At 54.2% G+C, this 21,486-nt stretch overlaps 5 protein-coding genes across 5 annotated transcripts, besides 5 other annotated features; all 5 read right to left on the bottom strand.

Moving 5' to 3' along the window:
• Positions 1–592: 592 nt before the first annotated feature.
• Positions 593–7,974, bottom strand: EKO05_0004814 (Non-specific serine/threonine protein kinase; the record flags this gene model as incomplete). Its single annotated transcript, XM_038939174.1, has 4 exons — positions 593–946; positions 1,005–7,744; positions 7,793–7,857; positions 7,913–7,974. 4 exons carry the CDS (start codon positions 7,972–7,974, stop codon positions 593–595), a joined length of 7,221 nt encoding a protein of 2,406 aa, XP_038799362.1.
• A 593-nt stretch (positions 7,975–8,567) lies between these two features.
• Positions 8,568–10,551, bottom strand: EKO05_0004813 (uncharacterized protein; the record flags this gene model as incomplete). The annotated part of the gene is made up of 3 exons (XM_038939289.1): positions 8,568–9,323; positions 9,372–10,465; positions 10,521–10,551. The coding sequence occupies 3 exons, from the start codon at positions 10,549–10,551 to the stop codon at positions 8,568–8,570; spliced, it is 1,881 nt and encodes a 626-aa protein (XP_038799361.1).
• A 738-nt stretch (positions 10,552–11,289) lies between these two features.
• On the bottom strand, positions 11,290–14,844 carry EKO05_0004812 (Nonsense-mediated mRNA decay protein 5; the record flags this gene model as incomplete). The annotated part of the gene is made up of 9 exons (XM_038939350.2): positions 11,290–11,456; positions 11,505–11,792; positions 11,844–12,389; positions 12,440–12,571; positions 12,626–13,815; positions 13,867–14,051; positions 14,105–14,565; positions 14,621–14,699; positions 14,755–14,844. 9 exons carry the CDS (start codon positions 14,842–14,844, stop codon positions 11,290–11,292), a joined length of 3,138 nt encoding a protein of 1,045 aa, XP_038799360.2.
• Positions 11,582–11,608: a tandem repeat.
• A 63-nt stretch (positions 14,845–14,907) lies between the features above and the next one.
• Positions 14,908–14,947: a tandem repeat.
• A 104-nt stretch (positions 14,948–15,051) lies between these two features.
• Positions 15,052–15,098: a tandem repeat.
• A 529-nt stretch (positions 15,099–15,627) lies between these two features.
• Positions 15,628–15,696: a tandem repeat.
• A 256-nt stretch (positions 15,697–15,952) lies between these two features.
• Positions 15,953–20,018, bottom strand: EKO05_0004811 (Antiviral helicase ski2; the record flags this gene model as incomplete). Its single annotated transcript, XM_038939150.1, has 4 exons — positions 15,953–15,986; positions 16,087–16,553; positions 16,607–16,786; positions 16,836–20,018. The coding sequence occupies 4 exons, from the start codon at positions 20,016–20,018 to the stop codon at positions 15,953–15,955; spliced, it is 3,864 nt and encodes a 1,287-aa protein (XP_038799359.1).
• Positions 18,284–18,315: a tandem repeat.
• Positions 20,019–20,337: 319 nt separating the features above from the next.
• EKO05_0004810 (chromosome segregation in meiosis- protein) lies at positions 20,338–21,172 on the bottom strand (the record flags this gene model as incomplete). The annotated part of the gene is made up of 2 exons (XM_038939286.1): positions 20,338–20,829; positions 20,879–21,172. The coding sequence occupies 2 exons, from the start codon at positions 21,170–21,172 to the stop codon at positions 20,338–20,340; spliced, it is 786 nt and encodes a 261-aa protein (XP_038799358.1).
• Between the last annotated feature and the right edge of the window lie 314 nt (positions 21,173–21,486).

Raw genomic sequence — 21,486 nt, 5'->3', positions numbered from 1 at the left:
ACGCGCGACGCTGAAGGCTAGGGCACAGTCCGGCTAGCGGAAGCTCGCGGTTGGTTTCAAAATTGATTAGTAACCGTTTCTGTCCTGGAGTCGTGAGGTTGAAGACTTCTGCTCAGGTAGAGCAACCTCACGGATTGACACTGAGCCGTTGCTTGCCCATGCGACAACACACCCTCTGTGCCCCACCTCATCGAATGCGGGAAGATCAGTGAGCATCGCACAGCCATGTCTAGCAAATGGCGTTGTTGAGCGAAGAGATAGCGCGCCTACTATTCGGCTAGTGATCCGAGCTTGCCGTGATATCCCCGAGCCTCTTCACTCCTCTCAGAGTGAGTGAAAATGGAGCGATGGCATAACAATTGCTAACCGCTACAATCGAGACTAATACAGTTCGAGTAGAATGCAAAACCCACCTCCCGTAAGAGGGCAACAATAAAACCGCACCAGAACTCCAGCCAATGCTCGCTGATCGCACGCCCTGATCGTACATGCAAAAGCCACAATACCCTGACCAAGTCCCTCATACGCCATGTTCCTTACCACGTGCCTCCGCGCAGCCAACGTCTGTAACAGTGGCAGTAGTTCTAACAGCTTACCAGAAACTGCACCATCCTATGTAATGCTGACACAAATTCTCCAGATTTGTCGCCTCCTTGATCAGCCTGTCCACCTGCATTTGATAGTTCAATTCCTCACCAGGTCTGAAGTCTTTACCCGTGAGCTTCTCCTTGACACGCGACAAGACCTGTAGGGCGCGCGCATTCTGCACTTCCTTGGCTTCCGCCTCGTTGGGCGGCGCGATACTGGACCGATGTCGACCGCGCACCATCGAGCCCATGTCTGTGATATCACCCATGATGGATTGGCGTCGCTCCGAAGGGAAATTGGGTTCGGGTGGAGAGTCACGGTGGCCGAGACGCCAGGTCAGGAGAGGGTCGTGTATGAACTAGTGTGTGTTAGCATTGCTTGATAAACATGTGTGGAAGAATGAGGTAGTGACTTACAGCTTCGAGCACCGCCATGACAGACTCTTTGTTGTCTCTCAATACCCGCATGACGTGCTCACATGTTGTTCTGTAACTGCCTTCGATGTTGCTAACTTCCATGGCGTACGTCAACATGCGCGTCAAACGGAACGGCACGCGCTCAGGGTATTTCTCGCGGTGCATCGCCACTTCAAAACAGTCGCCAAAGTCAATATGTACTATCTTGCCCGTGACCCTGTCAAGCATCAAGTTGGACGGATGACGATCACCCAAGCCGAGAATGTAGCCAACCATCGACATGACAGCGAGCGAGCGAGTGTAGTTCGTACGGCGATCGAGCCATGCTTCGGAGCTCTTACTCTTGAGCCAGAGCACACGATATAAGTCCTGGCCAGTGGTATTGTCGAGCGCGTACCCGAAAACTTCGACCTTCTGCATAAGGGTCAGACAGTCGTAGTCTGGCGCCATTTGGAGCATTATCCGGTGTTCGATGTTGAGCAGAATCTTCCTACTATCACGGTACTCCCTAATCAAAACGTGGAGTGTGTCGCTATTAGGCACGAAGCCTAAGAGACCGGACTGCGTGCTAAGCGGCACGGCGGCATAGCGCTGGATGTTGAGATGTCGTTTTCGAGACTCCACGTCGTTGGCCAGCAGTGTGTTGCAGAGACCAAACAACTGCATTACGCGTTCATCCTGGCGAATATCTTCGTGACCCTTGAGAATGTGGGTGTGTGGTTTACCATCGCTGCCCTGCATCTCCAGTTTGCGAGGACGCTGCTTGGATTGAATGACCGAGGCAAGAGGATCAAACGAAATGATGCGAATGATTGGTTTGCCAACGATGTAAGTTCCCGGAACAGCCAGCTCGAGATCGTGTGCCTCTTTCAGCTTGGGTGAGACATACTGCAGCTCAAGTGACATGAGAGATGGCAGCTGACGGGCAATCTTGCGGAAAACCTGGTAATAGAGATCCCAGGCCTGATTGAGGTCTCCTATTTCCCCAGATGTTCTAAATGTGTTACACCAATCTCGAGCCTCCTGTAATTCTCGGCCAAAGGATTGTATGAACGAGATTTCGCGCAAGGTTTCCGGGCCCTTGTCGAGCATGGCGTGCAGCGGTGCGAGCGTCGCAAACATGCCATCGATGTTGTGGTCTCCAAAGTAGAGCCTACTCGCCTCTTCAAGGCCTTCATGCCACTGCTCATGCCAGAGAACCGCAATACGGATAAGCTCGTGACTGACCAGATCGGCTTGTTCGACCAGACGAGGAGAATGTTCGCGCATTGCCTCCATAAGCTCTTTGGCGGATCGTTGGCGCCTAGATACATCCGATTTCATGCTAACAGTCAATGGGAAGACAAGAGCTTGGGGATGCGCTTTGCCGACTTCGATCAATAGCTGGTGGATAGACTGTCGGACGGTAGGGTTCGGCTGGTTGATTCGAGCGAGCAGCTGTGGAATGACTTCCAGCCAGGTGTCGATAGGCACTGACTTGGTGCCTTCGGTGATTGTCCTGTTAACCTCTGGCAGGCCACCGTGGCTGAACCAGAGCGTGAGTAGACGAAGCGTATCTTGTAGCGAGCTGGTCGAGGACAGAGCAATGGACTTGAAGAAACCATGAATGGCCGGGACGACATGATCGTGCACCATGTTAGAGGGCACGTCTGTCGACTCCCGGTCGGCCTTCGATGTTATCGAGTTGATAACCTCGAAGTTAGCAAGCGCCCAGGCGTGCCATGCCTTATACCAGTTGTTGTTGTAGCGAGTAGCGGCAGCATAAGCAGACAGAATCTCATGAACGTATTCGTGCTCCCACTCTCCATCTTGAAGCTCTTGTTGCCAGTCACCTTGCTTGAGATAGCACTTTGCAAGGAGACGGTGACACTCGGCCAGTTCAGCCGGTGAGACGCCCATAGCTGACCCATTAAGCATGTTGGAGCCGTTCATGCCTGCCGTCCCGTTAACACCGTTAGAAGCCGCGAAAGGATTCATGTTGTTGAACAGTTGCGGATGGCCATTAGTCATACCATTCAAACCGTTGTGTCCCATCATCGGATTCGTGGCAGCCCTAGCACGCATAGTGAGGTCGTCGGATAAGCGGGCCGTAAAGTCCTTCATGGAGTCGAGTGCTTCTTGCTGGGTGTGTTGATCCGCCCACATGTACTTGTACGTTGCGTACGCCACAGGATGGGAGATCTTGTGTGCGTTCTCGCGCACATATTCGACGACCCTGTGCTCACCTGCGCCCTCGATGTTGAGGAGCTTCTGTAGCGCCTTGTTCGCGAGGTTCATCCTATTGTTCTTCCGACAGAGATTGGTGTACTTGATCCACATGTCGGTGCCCTCCTCTGGCGAGATGACGAGTTGTCGCACCTTCATCATCCGCTGCCACACTTCAGGGTTCGGCTGCAGCCCCTTAAGTCGCTTCATCCAGGTCTTCCGCATGGAAGCTTGCTTTTCGCGATGCTCCTTGATACCCAACTGCTTGTACAGCATGATTTCTTCCAGCTCAGCCAGCATCTGCACGCGGATCATTGGCAAGTAAGCACGCTGGTACGACTCGCCAAGTAGTGAGCTGAGCTCCGTATCGAGACCCTTGCGAGCCTTGGCGATCTCCTCGATGGCAATTTCGAATCTGTTGTTATGAATGTTGAGGATCGAAGCGAAGAATGCTCTGTCTGGCGATTGCTCCTTCATGACACTCAGATATGAGTCCATGTCAGCAAACTTGCCCAGACCCCATGCAGCCGTTGCAGCAAGTGGTGCTATCGCCTTGCGGTACTCCTGACTGGCATTGGCCCACTTTTCCTTAGATAAGCTCGAAAGTAGATCCCATTCACCGAGGGCGTGCAGACAACGCATCTTACCCATGGTGATTTCGAACGAGTCTGGCTCTTCGAGCTCACGGCGCTGGTAGGAGTGTAGAGCCTCGTCCCATCTTTGCAACTTTTCGAACCATGTCTCTTTCAGCTCGACGTCCGTATACCCCTGAGCCTTTCGCAAGATTCCGAATGCAGCATCTGTCTGCTGCAGCTGGTTGTTGATGCTGATAAGGGCTTCCACCGCACTCGAGTTTTGTTCTGCGTTAAATTCCAATTCCTTGTAGTGCAATGCTTTGGCGAATGCATGGCACTTGCCAGCGTACATTCCCAGTATCCGAACATCGATGGGTAGTGCTTTGTCGTCATGCTCCATAAATTCTGCCAAGTTCAGCAGAATCTGCAGGATCTCAGGCGGTATATTTGGAGACGTGAGTGCAGCCTCGATCGATCGCACGAGCTCTTCCTGGTACTGATCATACAGTTCAGTCCAGCACGAGACGAATGCCGAGTTGAACAGACTCCTGGCGATGGGATTGTAGATACTACCCAACGGCGTGCAAGCGCGTAACGCTTGTTGTGGAGACTCTCTAAGTAGCTCGACACTGAATCTGCGCATCCATTCGACCCAGTCTTCCTTCGTGGTCTTTGACGAAGCTTCCCAGGCTGCCTTGAGATGCTGCTGATTGACGGCTAGTTTCTTGGTGAGAATCTCTGCAGGGTTGAGGTCCTCGTCGTCTTCTCCGTATCGCTCGTCAGGGCTCAGATCTTGTGGCAGGGGCTCACCCTTTTGTAATTTGGATACAATACGACCGTAGTTCTCGTGAGGCACTTTGTTCGCTATCAGAACTTTGTTCACTGTCGGTACAAAGTGGGTATAGTCAGGTCCCAGTTGGAAGATCAGTGCACAAAGCGTCTCAAGAGCTGTCTGCTTCAGGGTTGGATCGTTGCCTGAAAGTACACGACAGAGAGGGTGAATGATTCGTGCAGCGAACTCGGAGACATTGACTTGCTTCGACAATCGCCCTAACGTCTCGATTGCCAGTCTTCGAATGTGCCCCGGTTGCCCCGGTTTGTCAAACATCTTGACCATGATGGGAATGATCAGATGCATGTACTCCTCGGCGCTTGAACCAAAGATCAAGAAAGCGTGTAGTACCCGCTCAGACGGCAGCCGCTTGCCAGTCTGGTCCGAATCCAGCACACTCAGCATCAAAGGTAGGACATCTGCGAGGTAAACTTTGAATTCGCCTTCGAGTGATCGTGCAATGGCTTCAATGAGTGAAAGTATTGTGGCCTGCAGTTGGGGGTTATTACCCCAGTACTCCTTGACGCATGTCAAGATTGACGGCAGGTATGGACGGATATGTTGTCGAACGATGCGGACCAACTGGCTGAGCTGGTTGAAGTAGCCTTCCGAGCGTCCAGCTGGCGTGGAGCGGATGACCTGAAGGAACCCGGGCACCACCTGGTTGAGGAAAGGCACGCACTTCAGTCCCATAGTGGCGTAGATGTTCATGACAGCATCGACAATTGCAGAGTGGAACTGCATGAGTGACGGATCTTTCAACAATCCCATGAGCGTGCTGATAACGATGGTGGGGTAATACTCTTCGTTTGAAGGAGTAATGCCTTGCATGATGAGGGAGACGTCCGTAACAGCCTGCGCCTCCAGGATGAGCTGTTGGTCCGGGGATTGCTCCATGATCTTCTGATATTCGTCTGGGTCCAAAGCACCAAGAGTGCCCATGAGCCTAACGGTTTCCCGTCTCAGCTCGCCTTCAGGTTCAGTCTTTACGATGCTCATCAAAATGTTCATCAACTCGGGGTAATCTCTATATGGCTCAATGACATAGCCGGCATTTGTGGCGAGTTGTCCGAGAGCCTTTAGCGCAGAGAAGCGCTTCGAGTCCGAGCTGAGATCTTGCATGAAATCCAGGATAACCGGCATCAGCTCAGGGATGTACTTGATCATGTCTTCACCCCCAACTGAGGCGAGATCACCGATAGCCTTGAGTGTTGTTGATGCAACTTCCGGGTTCGGATCTTTCGCTTTAGGTAGGAGTACGGTAACAATGGGGTCAACAAGCGGTTTGATGAGGCTGTCAGCTGCTCCAACCAGACTACTGATGAGCTTCGCACTCTCCTCCTTGCTCCTCGGGCTATTAGCGTAGTTGACCTCGGTCAGCAATTGCAGCAGGACTTTGCGTAGTGATGGAAAAACATAAGCCGGATTGACTGCTGTCAAACGTCCTATGATAGACATTGCAGCCTGCCGAATGACGAAAATTTCATCGTTGAGCGCCAGGAACAGTGTCCGGACATTGTCCGCCTTCCCAAGGTGACGGTCGAAGCGAGCATCGAGCGCGAGCAAAACTTCCCAGCGAATCTCCCAATCGACATCGCCCACGCCAACTGTCAAGAGCTTCTCGATGATGTCACCGACCACTTTGGTAGCGTGAGTGCTAGTCTGATGTACTATAGGATCTTTGACGAACAACTGACAACATGTCAGGGCGGCGCGCTTGCGGATCTCTGGGTTGTCTGCCTCGACGTAGCGAATGGCGACGTCACGCACAAACTCGTTCAGCACGTGTCCCGTAAAGTCGAAGCTGCCGAGTGTGTGAAGCGCAAGAGCGATTTCAGCTTCTCGCGCAGGAATAATGGCAGGATCTTTGTGGTCTCGTGTCCAGATCTGTGGCGGTTGTGACACTTGGTAAGGGCTGCCGAGGGGTAAGAAATGCCGTTGTGCAAGGATTTGACTGAGAAGGTCTAGGAGTTTCTCCTGGATCATCGGTCGAGATGGCGGTACATAATGCGCCATGTCGACGAGCGCCTGGAAAAGCGAGTCGCTCAGTCCACAAGAGAATATTGGGTCCAGCAGTCGTTCCACGCTCTTCGTAAGAGCTTGCCCAACAGCTGCCGCAATCATACTAAGACATTGAAATATCGGAGCTTCGTTGATGACACCCTTGTTCCGCGCCTTCGCTGTGAGGCCTTCCTGGATGAAGCCCAGAATACCCTCGAGGTAGGGGGAGATGGCAACGCCAACAGCGTTCGCAACCTGTCCAATAGCAACGAAAGCCTTGTCGCGGTCGCGGTCTTTCCGTATCAGGCCTTGCAAATGCAACATGCACTGGTGGAGGTACTTTGCGGCGAACTCGGTGGGCGAATAACTGGCGAGTCGCGGGATGATGAGCACAACCTCCCTACGGACCAGGGTATCCCTATGCTCCCGGTACTTGAGCACCGTCTCTGCCGTCTCCTTGAAGCGCGACTCGTTCATAAAGTAGGCGCTCTTGTCCAGCAGCTCCTTCATGGTGAGCAGGGACCCGTGTATCGCTTCGTTTGTGTTGATGCTGAAGCCGCGAAAGATCTCCTCGTAGACCTTGCCGAACCATAGCTGGCGCATAGCCGAGTCGCGGGGGGATATGATCTCGAAGCAGGCACTGATGGCCTCTGCGGCCGACTCGCGGATGAGCACCTTGGGGTCGCGGAGGGCGACCCAGATGACCTCGAAGATCTGGGCAATCCACTGGTACATGAGCGTGGGCGAGTTCTTGGCCAGCTCGCGCAGAATCAGCACGGCAGCGAAGCGGCGGTTCTCCAGGCGCTCCAGCTGCAGCCACTCCAGGGCGCCCTTGACCTCGGCCTCGACCAGCTCGGCGGTGAGGGTGCCGCCAGGTTTGGCGAGGCGTCCCAGGGCTTTCGCGGCCACGACCATAGACGTCGTGTCCTGGCCGCGCATGACGGCGCGCAGATACGAGGCGAAGCGCGTCGTCTTGGTGCCGGCATCGTCGCCACGGAAGTCGATGAGGGCATTGAGCGCGTGGATGCCGCCGATGCGCTCATTGGAGTCGCTGCCGCCGACGATGAGGCTCGAGATCTTGCCGTAGACGTCGCCGTAGAAGTTTGTGAAGACGGCGGGCGCCAGCTCTGCGCAGTGTCAGTGTCCATGTGCAGGTGGGGGCCGGTGCAGCTCACCTCGATGCGCCGCCTCGACCGTCTGGCGCAGATTGTGCGCGCCCTTTTGTCTGGTTTCATCGTGCCTGCGGCCTGTCAGCGTCTGGAGGCCGTTGTCGCGTGCCTGGGGAGCTTCCTGACTTGGAGCGGAGCTCTTGGACGATGCGGTCCAGCGCCGACGACAGAGCGCTCTGCTGCGCCATTGTGTCTGCTTCACCTTCACCTGGAGCGAGCGGCAGAAGAGGAGGGCAGCTTCAGGCCTTCCATGGAAAGGAAGACGCAGGTGTGGTTGTGGAGGGCAATGTGCTGCTGCAGGTGCGTCGTGCACTGGAAAGTTGCGGGCCCGCCCACGCCTGGCTGGGGTATGAGCCGCCAAGAGATGGGAGTGGGTCGTTCACCGAGCCCCCATCCGGCAAGGCTAGTATCGTTGTGCAACCAAGAACCTCACCGTCGTTACTCAGGGGCATGTGCTCGTCGATTGTCAAACGATGCAAGGGACCGTGCGGCGAGCCAGTACACCACCAGCATGACTTGCGCCACAGGTGTTGGCACACAACCTGGAAGCGGCTGTACAACCAACTCGATGGTCTATGGGAATTGAGGATAGCACATGCACGTCTAGGAAGAGCAACAGCCGCCCATTCCACGCTCACATCCCCTCGGGGCCAGGCACCACACACAACCTCCATGTGTCTGACACTCCATCCAGTGACCGAGCTCCACGCATCGTGCCCCAACGTCAAATCGTGTCATAACCTCGTCTCTTCATGCTCACCGAGCTTCCAACAACCACCCATCACCCAATGGCTCCCTGCGCAGCAGCACCAATGGCACCTGCAATGTTGCCAAAAAAGATGCTCTTCAATATTGTCTCGCCCTCGCCCACGGCCCACATCCCCGCGTCGGTGAGCTTCTTCCTCCAGTAGTGGCGCTCTTCTTCGCTCAGCTCCTCCCACTGCTTGGCCTCTGTGTGCTTCTCAATCACTTCATCCGTGCTCTCGTGTACCTCTGTACTGAGCTCTGCACCTTCGGGGTCGTGATGAATAATCAGCGCCTTCTGCTGGGCTGGGGCTTCGGGAGAGGCATGGTGAGGCATGTGCAGATGCAGCAGGTCCTGAATGCGGTGTACCGTCTTCATGGTGGGCGAGTCTGCGTTGTTGAGCACGGCGTTGTGGCGCTTCTCACGCGCAAGTTCACCCATCGGTCTGTACTGGGATCCGGCGTTCTGGAGACTGCGAGGGACAACATGCCTTGTCAGCTCACCCTTAGGGTCGATGAAAGACTGGATCATCAGTGCCAACGCGGCAACAACCATGGCTATGACGAGGTACGTGGCAGCTGTGTACATGTTTCTTGTCCGCGCCGTCTGGAGGACGTAGCGTCCGTTGTATGGTTGCAGCTCGAACGTCTCCACCGACACAGTGTTGCCTAGCGACGTCGAGGCTAGTCGAAGGTACTGCGGTCCTGCCTTGCGGTCCGCAGATTGGTCTGGAGGAGCAACGGGTTTGTGGAAAGGGGAAAATACTGCTTTTGTCATCTGGACCTCGTGTACCTGTCCGTTGTTAGTCGGTGCCCCTCAAATTCAAAACTGGTGACAGACATTATCGTATGTAGCATAGTGGTGGAAATGACCCAGGGAATTTCCCCAGCGGCCATGGTAGTCTATCGAGTATACAAGGAGCGAGATGTCGATCGAAGCTACAGCAATAGCAATCTGGTACGCGCCGTTCGAGTCTGGATCCAGAAGAGCAACGTCCATATCTGATGCAGCCTTTACACGTTTCGGTAACGTCTTGCGCAAGACAACGCTGCCTGGGCCTTCCTCATACATGTGTATAAGAAGCAGTTCGACGCCCGTCCTATTGGGCTTGTTGACCAACAGCAGTAGATGCTCTGGAGTCAGCCATCGTACGCATCGAATTTTAGAACGGCCGCCCTTCTGACCAAGATCTAATTGAGGGAGAGTGTAAAGCTTCCGACGCTCGTTTTTGGGCTTGCTCGTTGTTGGGGCGATTTTGTGGACGACCACGTCGTAGTCTAGCACGTAGACAAGCTCAAACTTGCCATCCCCTGTGTCGAAGATGTCGAGGTCATTGGCTTCGTCGCCTTTCCCTAATTTGATGCGCTGTAGTATGTCCTGCGGATCCTGCGGCCTGTTTGAAGTCGCGCTGAAGACGACAATCTCATTCTCGTCGCCTGCAAGACTGGAAGCGATTGCGCCGATGCGCCGTGTGGGCGTACTTGTTGGTGTTCTCTGCGGAGGTGACAGGCGCACCAAGCGCTGGTACCCCTCCTTCTTTGCGTTGACATTCTGTACCGGTGCAAAGAGCTTCGTCTTGCTCAGGTACGAGATGCTTGCATCTGCGCCGTTGGTCGCAACCTTGCCCTTCGGCAGCTGGACTTCGAACGCGCGGAAGTGCTCGTTGTTGTCCTTTGCGCGGTCCTCCTCACTGCTGTTGACTCCCGCGTACAGTATGAGACCATCCTTGGTCGCGAGGCTCGCAAGACATGTGACAGAATCGTCTGTCGAAGCTTCGATTTCGGCGATAGGTTCAACGGTCGACGCTCGTGAGGTGAAGTCGAAAAGAGTGATCTTGTTCTTCACGCCGTGTCTACCTCCGCCGCCGCCTCCTCCTACTGCGAGCACACCGGGTCGACTGGTCGCGAAAGTGGCGGCAAAGATGGGATACGAAGCTGTAGTGTTTAGTGAATAAGCGCTCGGTCAGCAACCTCAACTACGACAACGTACTTTTTGCCTTCGATATCGTAGGGCGCGACATGGCGGAGTTTGGAGTGATGCGCCGCAGCTACCTCGGAGCTGTGCTTTTGTCTGAAAGGTGACGTATGCTGAAGAATACTGGAAGCCGGGGACAACACGTGAGAGAAAGAGTCGTCTAGGGTCTACGGACTAGAAGGTGAAGGATGTGTAGATTGCAGACTTGCGTAGGATTGAGGGCTGACTTTGTCCACGTTGCGCGGGATAGAGCGCAAGAGCGCCGCAAGCGTCATGATCCTCACGCGCTGGGGTTCGCTTTAGCCCTTCCGTCTCTAGCGTCATATTTGACATATGCATGGAATCAGGGACTGTGTTACAATTCACGAACGCTATGTTCTTCTAACCTATATCGGGATGCACCTTTGCTGACCTTTACCATGCTGGTCGCCTTCGTCTCTTTTATCTCTCTGTCTTGCCGTTGCCCTCTGTGGTTGCCCACACCACTGTACCTACCACCACCCACGTCCGGCCATCTGCCGACTGCCACGGCCTGCCTTTTCTTCTGTTTTCTTCGCGTTCCTCCTCTTTTCCACAGGGATATCCTCCATCCTAGACAAGACACATACGCCGAACCAGCGTGACCTTCAAGGCATCCACCGAGCCGTCTTTATCAACAAAACGCCAGGGAGGTGTGCCACACAATGCTCGCTAAGTGAAGAAAACGGAAATAGGAATCCAATGCCTTTGAAGAAGGAGAAGCTATCTATGTTTTGTGTTTACCGAATAAAGAGACTCCTTCAAGCTACTGCTGGGGCAACGGGTTGCCGTTGGCGGCGGCGGCGGCAGCCTCAGCCTGAGCCTGAGCAATAACATCGGCTTGGTGGACAGCTCCTTGTACAACTTGCTGCTCCTCAGGGTTGAGGTTCTTGGTAAGATTCTCGTACAGCGCAGGCTGTTCTTGTTGAAGTTCTGTTGCTTGTTAGCTTGCGTGAACATGCCAATCATCGATGCACTTACGAAGCAGCGCGTGCTTGAACATGCTATATGGCTCAACCTTGTCCAGAGGCGTCTCCAGTAGGCTCTCCTCCTCGAGTTCGTCGTCGTCGTCGTCATCATCGTCGAGGCCGCCGAACTTTTGAGCTTCTTCGTTCAAGAATTCGAGGTAAGCTGCGCTCTCGTCTTTGATCTCCTCTTCGTCAACCTCATTGTTCCAGTCGGCTTCTTGCTCCCACTCTTCGTCCTCCTCCTCATCATCGTACTCGTTCGCAAAGTCAAAGTTGTCTTCCCTCTTAGCTTCTTCGCGGTCTACGACAATATTAGCAACAAGAAATCGGTCATTAGAATGGTGTGACGTACTCTTCAGCGCAGCAGGTAGAGTTTGGAACAATCGTACGACTCCCTGCAGCAGACGTGGCCAGCCTTGCTGGACGCTGACTGGCACACTCTGTGCGTTCAGAGTGAGCAGCGCGCAGATCGCTGAGATGCACAGCTTCTTGTCGTGAACTCGTGAGAAGTTGTCGATGCTTGAGAACCACAGACTGAAGAACTTGTTCGTCCAGCCATTGGCCTCGAGAACATGGAGCGCCAGAGCGGGGTTGTAGTAGATGCTGTTGATGATGACTTCCATCAGGTGGATGCGCAGAGACTTGACCTTGGGCTCATCGTTCGTCAGAACTTGCATGGCCAACGAGAGAAATTCCGGAACGTAGTCGTCGACGTGTCCGCGCATGTTCAACATGATGATCTCAGCGAGCTTGCAACCACAGATGCGGTCAACACCTCCAACTTTATCGTCCTTGAAGATGGTGCGAACCATATCGATCATAGCGTCAAGATAAGCCCGGTTCTGCACAAGTGTTTGGGTTCCGTAGTTGACAAAGTTCTCCAGAGCGGGCAGCATATCTGTAGATGGTCAGTAACGCCGCATGTCACGTCCACAGAGCGGCACGTACCTTCGAGGTACAGCTCAGCACCAGCCTTGAACGTCCTGTGGATGAGCTCGAAAGCTTGCCACATAGTCGCAGAGATGCTCTTGGCAGCAAAAGTGCAGCTGTCGATGATCTCGAACACCTCGTTGTACAAATCTGTAAAAAGGTTAACATGAGAGTGGTGATGGCTGAGTCGGTGATATCGCGTACCATAGAGTTTGTTCTCAAGCGTAATCGTGATGACAGGCATGAGAATAGTCTCGAGGTGTAGAAGAACGTCCGGTGTGCTCTCCAGCGTCAGGATCAGAGTGCCGATGGTCTGCAGAACACCAAGTGCGGTTATGCTCTTTTCGTCCAAGAAGTCGCCATATTCGCTGTCCTCGCCCTTCTCTTGGTTCCTAGACACGAGCTCGCGAACGATGCGGAGGTACGTATCGCGAAGCTGCTCGCTCAGCGCAACTGCGAATGGTGTCAGTTCTGGCGCAAAGACTTCGACGAAGTCCTCCATGACGTTGGCCAGGGCATCCACATCGACCTCGTTAGCCAATTTGAGGAGCTGCTGCATGACCTGGGGAATGTTTGTCTTCATGTTGGTTCGGATCACGTCGTGACGGATGAGGGGCTGAAGGGCCAGAGCAGCAGCCACACGCACAGGGAGGGTTGGGTCGGCCATCGATTCCAGGATATTGCGGTAGATGATGATGAGGTTGTTAGGGTCCTTGAAGTCGAGTTGCTCGAACTTCTCGAGGGTATCGCATGCGCGCGCACGGAGGAAACCATGGGGGCTTCGGAACTCGGGGAAGACGTGGCGCACAAAGAAGTATTCGACCTGATCGGCGATAGGGCTCTTCTTGCCCAAGATGACACCGGACAGTGTCCCGATCATGCGCAATGCACCCTCCTTCTCTCTGGGGTTCTTCTCGTTGTCCGGCGCAGCCTCGTAGCGGTTCACGACCTCGTTGATGTAGTTCAAGATGGTGAATGTCTGTTTTCTCCGGCTCTTGGTGAGCGTGACGAGGAAGTTGGTTGCGGCGACATCGGGTGCTGTGACGTCTTCGTAGAAGTTCAGCTTTCGGTGCAGGTACTCCTGCGGCTCCTCCTCGAACAGCTCGATATCCTCGTCTGATTGGCACAGCACAGGGAAGATGAGGTGCGAGATGAGGTTGTCTGTGTGCGGCTTGAGCAGAGTCCACATGGACTTGGGCTTGATGCATTCGTCCAAGAAGTTCAGAGTGTAGTACAGACTGGCCTTGGACAGCCAGACCTGCTTGCCAACCCACTTCTCGATCTGCTGGAGGTACACCTTGAGGATCTCGGGCGCAAAGTTGGCGATGAAGTTCTTGGCGACTTCGGTGTAGTCGACCTCGTTGTTCTTGCCCAGCGCGGACGGGTTACCGTATCTGAGTGAGGGTTAGTCGGGATCTTGTCTAAGCTGCGACGGTAGTGCGCACCTGACATAGAGGCGGTTCAAGTTCGCGTAGGACCACTTCTTTGCCTTCCACCAGTGGTTGACCTCGCGTTCATCAAGGTCTTCGACCATGGATGTCTCTGGTGGCACCTTGCCGACGACGGTCAGGAACAGTGTGCACCAGCCAACCATGGTTTCTTGCTCGCGGAGAGAGGCGGGGAGGTCGAACTGCATCTCGGTTAGCACGTCAGGATGGAGGGGCGTTCTGCAGACTCCCTTACGTAGATGGCGTGCTTGTAGACCTTCAACACTGTGCGCAGGATCTCTCCAGCCTCCAAGCTCGTCTCACCGGCCAGCGAGTTGCCGATGTTGAGCAGCTGGGGGAAGGACATGGCGACGATCTTGTCAAAGTCTGCCCGGTTCTCGCCCGACTTGAACCTGTAGATCTTGCATATCGCCAGCAGACACTGCACGCCGGCAAAGACGGACGCAATGTCTCCAGCGTTCAGCAGCTGGATGGTGATGTCGAGGAAGTTGGGCCACTTGGACGGGAAATCGTATGCGAGGATCTTCTGGAGGGTGGGGATGAGCTGCAGGCGGATCTGCGGCGGCGAGGCAACGAGGACGGGCACGAGGCGGTCGCGGAAAGACGTCTTCTCCTCCTCGGGTATGGGCTTGGCCTGGCTGTACTCGTCGGCGGGCGACCAGCCCTTGGAGACGCGGTTCTTCAGGTAAACGACAGCTGCATCACGCGTCAGCACTGCGGGCGCCCGGCGCGGGGACTGGGGCCTGCTTACTCGACAAGCGCACGGCGGGGTCCTGCTCTTGCTGGAGGATGTTCAGCAGCCCGTCGGTGAAGCCTGGCTGCTCTTCGGCCTGTGTCGCTGTCAGTGGTGCGCCTGCACGCGCCAGGGTTGTGTGGCACACGCACGTGCTTCAGGTCCAGCTCAGCCTGCTGGCGGATAGCAGCGTTGGGGTCGAGTGTGGCCTGAATGCGGTCACGGAGGCCGGCAGCATCCATGGTCGCGGTGGTTGGTTCGCGTTTGCGTATTTGTGCGGCGGCGGCGACAGTGCGCTCCTCGGGGGTGGGCGGTGGGCGGTGGGCGGTGGGCGGTGGTCGGTGGTTCAAGCGGAACCTGGCAGAGCGGGACGAGGCCTGGACTGCACGCTCGACTCCAGCAACGCGGCAGAATGCAAGATTGGCAGAGCAGCGGGGGGGGCGGAGGGCAGGCAAGGCAAGGCAAGGCAAGACAAGGCAAGGCAAGACAAGGCAAGACAGCACGCGTGTGTCTTCTCGATCGTACGCCCTTTGCGACTATGCGTCCGGCGAGGAAGACTGCGAAGACTGCCCCTCAGCAAGCAAAAGGCAAAAGTTCGGTGGACCTGGACGACGCGCTTTTCCTTGCACGCCTAGTTTCCGCTGCATCGGACCAACCCGTGGCTGGTGCACGACAACGCACTTCCAACTCCCAACTCCCATAGGTATCCAAGCACTCGACCCATCGGCGGCCCAATCTCTGGACGCTGGTGTGCACAAGGCTCGCTGACTTGTCTCGCTCCCTCTCTGTCGCCCAAGGAAGTCTTATGATCAGGAAAGGCGGCGTGCTATCACGGTGCTCGGCGCTCAGCGCTGCAGCGAGCGAGCACCATGGCAGTCGACCTCTGTGCCTCAATCTCCGTCGCCGCACTCTCCCAAGCATCAGGATCTGCCTCACCAAGTGCTGTGCCGCCACCTGTCCACGCTTCATTCCACTTGCAGGTGTCAGGAAAGCCGGTCGACGTCTTGACGAAGTTCAACATTTCCCCACTCAGCCACTCAGCCACTCAGCCACTCAGCCATCAGCCACTCACACCTCAGCCACTCAGCCACTCACACAAAAACACCTTCATACCGTGCCCGTCACGTTGTGCCCTCGTGTTGGCCATGCGAGAAATGCTTTGATTCACGTGTACAATATATGCAGTGTGCGTTTGACCATGCCGGCGCTGGCTGCAAGAGACCCCCCACACACCCATGTCTGCATAATGTCTCACAGCCTCGTGAATCCTAGGACCTCAGAACTCAACAACCGCCACACGCGGCTTACCAACATCAGGGTCCAACCCACCCCATCTGAAACAGCCATGTTCTACAGGTACAGGCTTGCGCAGTTACAAATGTCGCTGTGTTTCACCGGTCAGTAATCATCTCCATTCCGATCAACATGGTTCCCCATGTCTGTACAAGGCATTTCACGGAAGAAGGAAGAAGAGGAAAACGTACCGTTTGATGAGCTCCTGGCAAGTCCCCATCTTCTGGAACAGCGCGGGGTCCCCAATGATCCTCGCCGCGTTCTTGACCTCGCGACACGTTTCATCCAAACGCGTAATGACTCGCACAATCGTGCCCTCCATGACATCCGTCAAGTCTGTAATCCGGTTAAACGACATGCCACGAGCCCACTCGTAGACCACCTCCACCATGCCAAAGCGCGGCTTGGATACGAAATCATTCGAGTCGTCGGCAGACAGGATGACCTGGTATTCGGTTTGCACCTTGTTGACCTTCTCGGATATCTCCACAATCTTGGCCACGCCGCGCTCGAGGCTCGCAGTCAGCGTGGGTTCCGTGTCGGTCTTCTCTTGGAACACGAATGCGGAAAGGAGCGCGACAATTTCTTCGGGTTCGTATTCGGCGAGAACGTTCTCGAGGACCAGCTCAGTAAGGACCAGCTCGTCGGCCGAGTGAATCTGGTGTTTCCATGTCAGCAAACTCAATGCGGAGTGCTCGTGAGGGAGCTAACCTCGCATGCGACCTTGCCCTTGAGCTCTACTCGCGAGCCTTCATCGACGAAGCCAAGCTCTCGCAACACCTGTATCCTCTGTTCGTAGTCAGGTAGCAATTGGAGGTTTTGGTCAGACATGAGCTGGCGGATAGCAAGAATGTTCTCCTTGATCACCCACTGATCGTGCTCCATTGAAAACTGAATAGTCAGCGTGTGCAGTGAAATCAGAAAATACCCAGCCACGTACGTGCTTCAAAAAATTGGGGCATGGTAGGCACTCCTTGTTGACGGCGTTCTGACCTCGCTTCCGTCGTGCGTCTTGTGTCTCCCGGAAAGCGAGGTTCTTGATCCGGCTATAGTCATACTCATCCCAATCCTCGTAGTTCCAAGAGCTGCAGAGAGGGGTGAACTGAGCTTGCGCCAACTTCATCATATCCTTCTTCTTGCTAAGATTCTGCACAGATTCCGGAATATCAATGGTGGTCTTGGTGAAGCATTCGACATCATTGAGGGGTATGTACGATGTCTTCAAGATCATTTCCTTCGGGTCCTGTGGCAAGTTGCGGAAAAATCTTGCGAATTCGGCAATGTAGGGGAGCAGATCGTCAGGCTTACGCTCAAGGTTTTGCGCAATTTCCAAAACCTTGACAGTAGGCTCATGTCCTTTGCTCGGTCCATCCTGGAGAAGCATACCCACGGTGCGCTTGTTGTCCTTCTTATAGACAATCAGGCGGTTCTTGCTAAACACACGACGTCCCATGGGATTGCCAAGAAGACTCAAGTGCGTCTCGTTCGTCAAGCGCTTGTAATCTTCGCATGCCTGGTGACATGCTTCCAAATCGACATCACAAATTCTGCAGGGCTCGCGCTTGATCTTCTCTAAATCTGCCTCCGAAACCTTGACTTTCTTCTCGTGTTCTGGCAACAGCGCTTGAGTAGCATTCTCACTGAAGCTGCGCTTGATCATCTCCTCGATCTTTAGCGCTTCGACGCGAAGAAGGTTCAGCATCATGTTGTATGTGAGCCTGAACTGCGATCGCAGCTTCGTTGGCTCACCCAACATCATTTGCCTAAGCCTAGCTGCCGGCGGTGCTTCATCAGCTCCTGGTGCGCAGATGATGACTGTGCCGACAGTGTCGAGACCTCTTCGGCCAGCACGACCAGCCATTTGTGTATATTCGCCGGGAAGAAGGTCGCGGAATTCACGACCATCGTGCTTACGAAATCCTGAGAAGACCACAGTCCTTGTTGGTAGATTGAGGCCCATAGCAAAGGTTTCGGTAGCAAAAAGCACTTTTACAAGAGTCTTTGCGAACAAGATCTCTACGACCTCTTTGACGATAGGCAACATACCACCGTGATGAACGGCGATGCCTCGGCTGAGCAGTTCCCTCAGTTTCTTGATCTGCGGCAAGTCCCGATCTTCGGGACTTAGCCTGGCCAGGGACTTTTCGATGGTCATATGAATAGCACTCTTCTCTGCAGCTGTGCAATAGTCGATATTGGAAAGCGCGTCAGCGTTCTCCTCACATCGCTTCTTTGAGAACACGAAGATACAAGCTGGGAGTAGCTCTTTCTGGCGCAGATGCTGGATGAGGTGGACCCAGATGTTTCGATCTTGAGCGGCCGTTGTACGGCCTCCACCGCGGCCCGTTCTAGCAATGTTGCCCCGACCCCTGGCAGCTGGTGGGCCTGCACCACGACCACCAGCACCACCACGTGCACCATTTAGCTGGCCTCGTCCGCGCTGGTTCTGTCCACCCCTTGCAGGCGGGCCTCCACGGCCTCCACCTCCTCTTCCTGCTGGTGAATCCTTAACAACTGGCGGTGCCTTAACCTTGTCCTTCCCAGAGAGTGCATCGTTGGCGTCTTTCCAACCGTTGTCGATGAACTTTTTGTCCGCTGAGACAATCTTGTGCATTCCCTTGCCTGCCCAAAGGTAATGCTCAAGGGGAATAGGACGCTTAGGTGTTGAGATAACGTATATATCCTTCTTCTTCGTTCGTCCAACCCATGAAGCAAATTCGTAAGTGTTGGGTACGGTGGCTGAAAGAAGAATGAGTGTGACATGCTCGGGAAGCATGATGATGACCTCTTCCCAGACTACACCTCGTTCGAGGTCATTGACGTAGTGGACCTCATCGAAGATGACGAATTCGACATCTCTGATCAGATCAGCTCCACGGTACAACATACTTCGGAGAATCTCTGTAGTCATGATAAGGCAGCTAGCCTCAGGTCGGATTTGAACGTCCCCAGTGAGGATGCCGACATCGTCGAAGGTCTGGCGGAAATCACGGAACTTCTGGTTACTCAAGGCTTTAATGGGTGACGTGTATATGGCCTTAGTCATATGTTTTGCGGCAAGTGAGATAGCGTACTCTGCGACAACCGTCTTACCAGCAGATGTGTGGGCTGCAACAAAGACCGAGTCACCGTTCTCGAGGTGATAGACAGCTTCTTTCTGGAAAGTATCCAGTTCGAAAGGATACTCGCGTGCCATCTCTGGCACAAGCTCTTTGAAGTTTGTGATGTCTCGATTGACGTCAACCATGTGAGCCCACTCTCGTCCGCCTTTCCTGTTGGCCATAGCAAGCTGAGTGTGAGGTGCCAGAGCAGGGAATTCTACAGGTAGCAGCGCATCAATCTCTTCTTCTCCGGGAGTTTGACCATCCAAATTTAGCGCTTCAACTCCGTTGGTCTCAGTTGCGTCTGCAGCCTCATCATCGTCTACTTCGACATCTTCGACTGGAGCTGCTGCTTCGCCGAGCGTTTCTTCCACCTCTTTGGCAGTCTTACTATCCGTAGCTGGCTTCTGTTTGAAGTCTAATCCACGCGTGAATCCTGGAGGAATTTCCAGGAGACCACCCTCGGCGCTGAAATTGATTACTCGATCGAGTCCTCCAGCCCTCTTCTCAGCGGCACCTTCGTGTCGGAGGATTGCCTCATCCTCGATGGCGGCGATGGCCTCGACGCCGTCAAGACCTCCTGGCGCAAACGGGAAGAAGCCTGCTGCACCACGAACGAACTCGGCTCGGTTGGCAGGCTTTCTCAACAGTGATGTTGAGTTTTTGGCAGTAGCTGAGTTCGCGGGTACCGTAACTTCCTTGTAGCCCGTGACGCGACCTTCGAGACCCTCGCGAGTGAAGCGGATGATTGTGCGGGTTTGAGTTGGGGCGATCTGGAACAAGCCATAGTAATTAGTCGGTGTATCCCATCGTTGCTGCAACTGATTCAACCACTGTGTATTGAATGATCGCGAGGGGGTTAAGAAGTCATGTTCCAGTTCTTGTTTGATGACTTCTTTGGTTTTCCTCTGTCGTTTGGGCGGTCGTTGTTCATCTGCGATGGAATCTATCCAGCTTTTATTGTCATCTGCTGCATTATAGCCCAGGCGCAACTTTTCCAGTTCTCCAGAAAGCGCCTCCATTTTTGCGTGTTGGGAAGCAGAGTTGGGAGTGTCCCTGGCTTCGTGGCGCCGTGGTGTAGAAAACCTGTGATGACGTTGTCAACTTTTGTCAAAGCGTTGTCAAGCCAAAGAGCCCCACAGTGGGGGAGTTGCATCGCAGCTTCCAATCAACATCAGTCATGCACCATTTGTACCTGCATTTACTTGTTCCAGTATTCTCAGTAATTTATGAAGTACACCAACTGGTATCTCGGTTCCTAAAACGCCACGCTATCTAAAGTTCAAGCATTGTAGTACATACGGTATGGTTTCCGCACGTAGAAACTGATGGCAAATGCGATCACCACATGTCATCCATACCCTCCATGGCCTCCATCTCGTCCGCAAAAATGTCGTCTTGTGTGGGCTCTGATTGTGATGGCACCGGCCTCGTAACTGGATTATCAGCTTGAGTAGTCTCTGCTAAAAGAGCATCCAATTCGTCTTCATCCGGTCCTTCAACAATAGGATCAGATTGAGCTTGTGGCTGATGGTGGATAGCCGAACCAGATCGCACTTGTGTTATATCCTCACCCGCGTCTAGGTCTTCCATTGCCTCCTGCTGATCTCGCGCGGGTGCTTCATCGGGGACTGTTGCAACCAGGTCGTCTTCATCCTGCTCTGTGTCTCGGCCTGGCTTCCCTTCGTCCATCCAAGCTTTTCGGTCCACTTGCATGCGTTTCGTGTGTCCGACCTTCTCGATTATAGCCAAAGCGTCTGCGAATTTAGCACGAGGATAGAGATCGTCGAGCCATAGTTGATACATGTTCAGCATGCGGGCGATGTCTCCGTACTGTGCAGTGTCAGAACTTAGTCAGAATAAGAGTTACGGAGAACCTGACTTCGTGTCCTTTGCCTTTGAATCGCAGTCGTTCTTTCGATATCTTTCGCAATCGTGGTATCCCTGGCTCTGAGCGCAGCCTTGCTTCGTCAAGTTTCGGTATAGGTATGCGCTTCTTGGTCACCACAATCTCCTCGTCAATCCCGAGACCTGCATCTGTGTTGCTGTTGTTGTTGGTAGTTCTGCTGTCAGAAAGCTCAGCCTGCGACTGGACATGGCCTCCTTCTGATGCTATCCCGTTCAAGATATCGTCTAGCTCGTCGCCCGAGGTGGGTGGTGGATGCGTTAGGCTCATACTAGACAAGCACGACAAATGGAAAAACGCCTCAACTCTGATACAAAGGACACAGAGTCCTTACACGGTGACATTCGTTAACGATCCTTCGTAATTGACGCGACGCGTGCTGGAAGACGCGCCGCGCTAGCAGCTAGCGGCGCCAAGACACTTTATTCTTGCGACCAGCCATGGGTCTCGAACATCCAATCCACATCGACTAAAGTTGGATGTCTACTCACGCCGCAAAGCAAAAGTGACACTTGCATCGCCAACGACTGATAGAATATCGTGAGAAGCAAATCAGCTGAAGACTGCGGTCGTCCACGTACAAA

The sequence above is a fragment of the Ascochyta rabiei genome, chromosome 7 (genome assembly GCF_004011695.2).
Source record: "Ascochyta rabiei chromosome 7, complete sequence".
Lineage (NCBI taxonomy): Eukaryota > Fungi > Ascomycota > Dothideomycetes > Pleosporales > Didymellaceae > Ascochyta > Ascochyta rabiei.
Note: the sequence above shows the minus strand (reverse complement) of the source record. Positions and strands in the feature narration are given on the sequence as shown.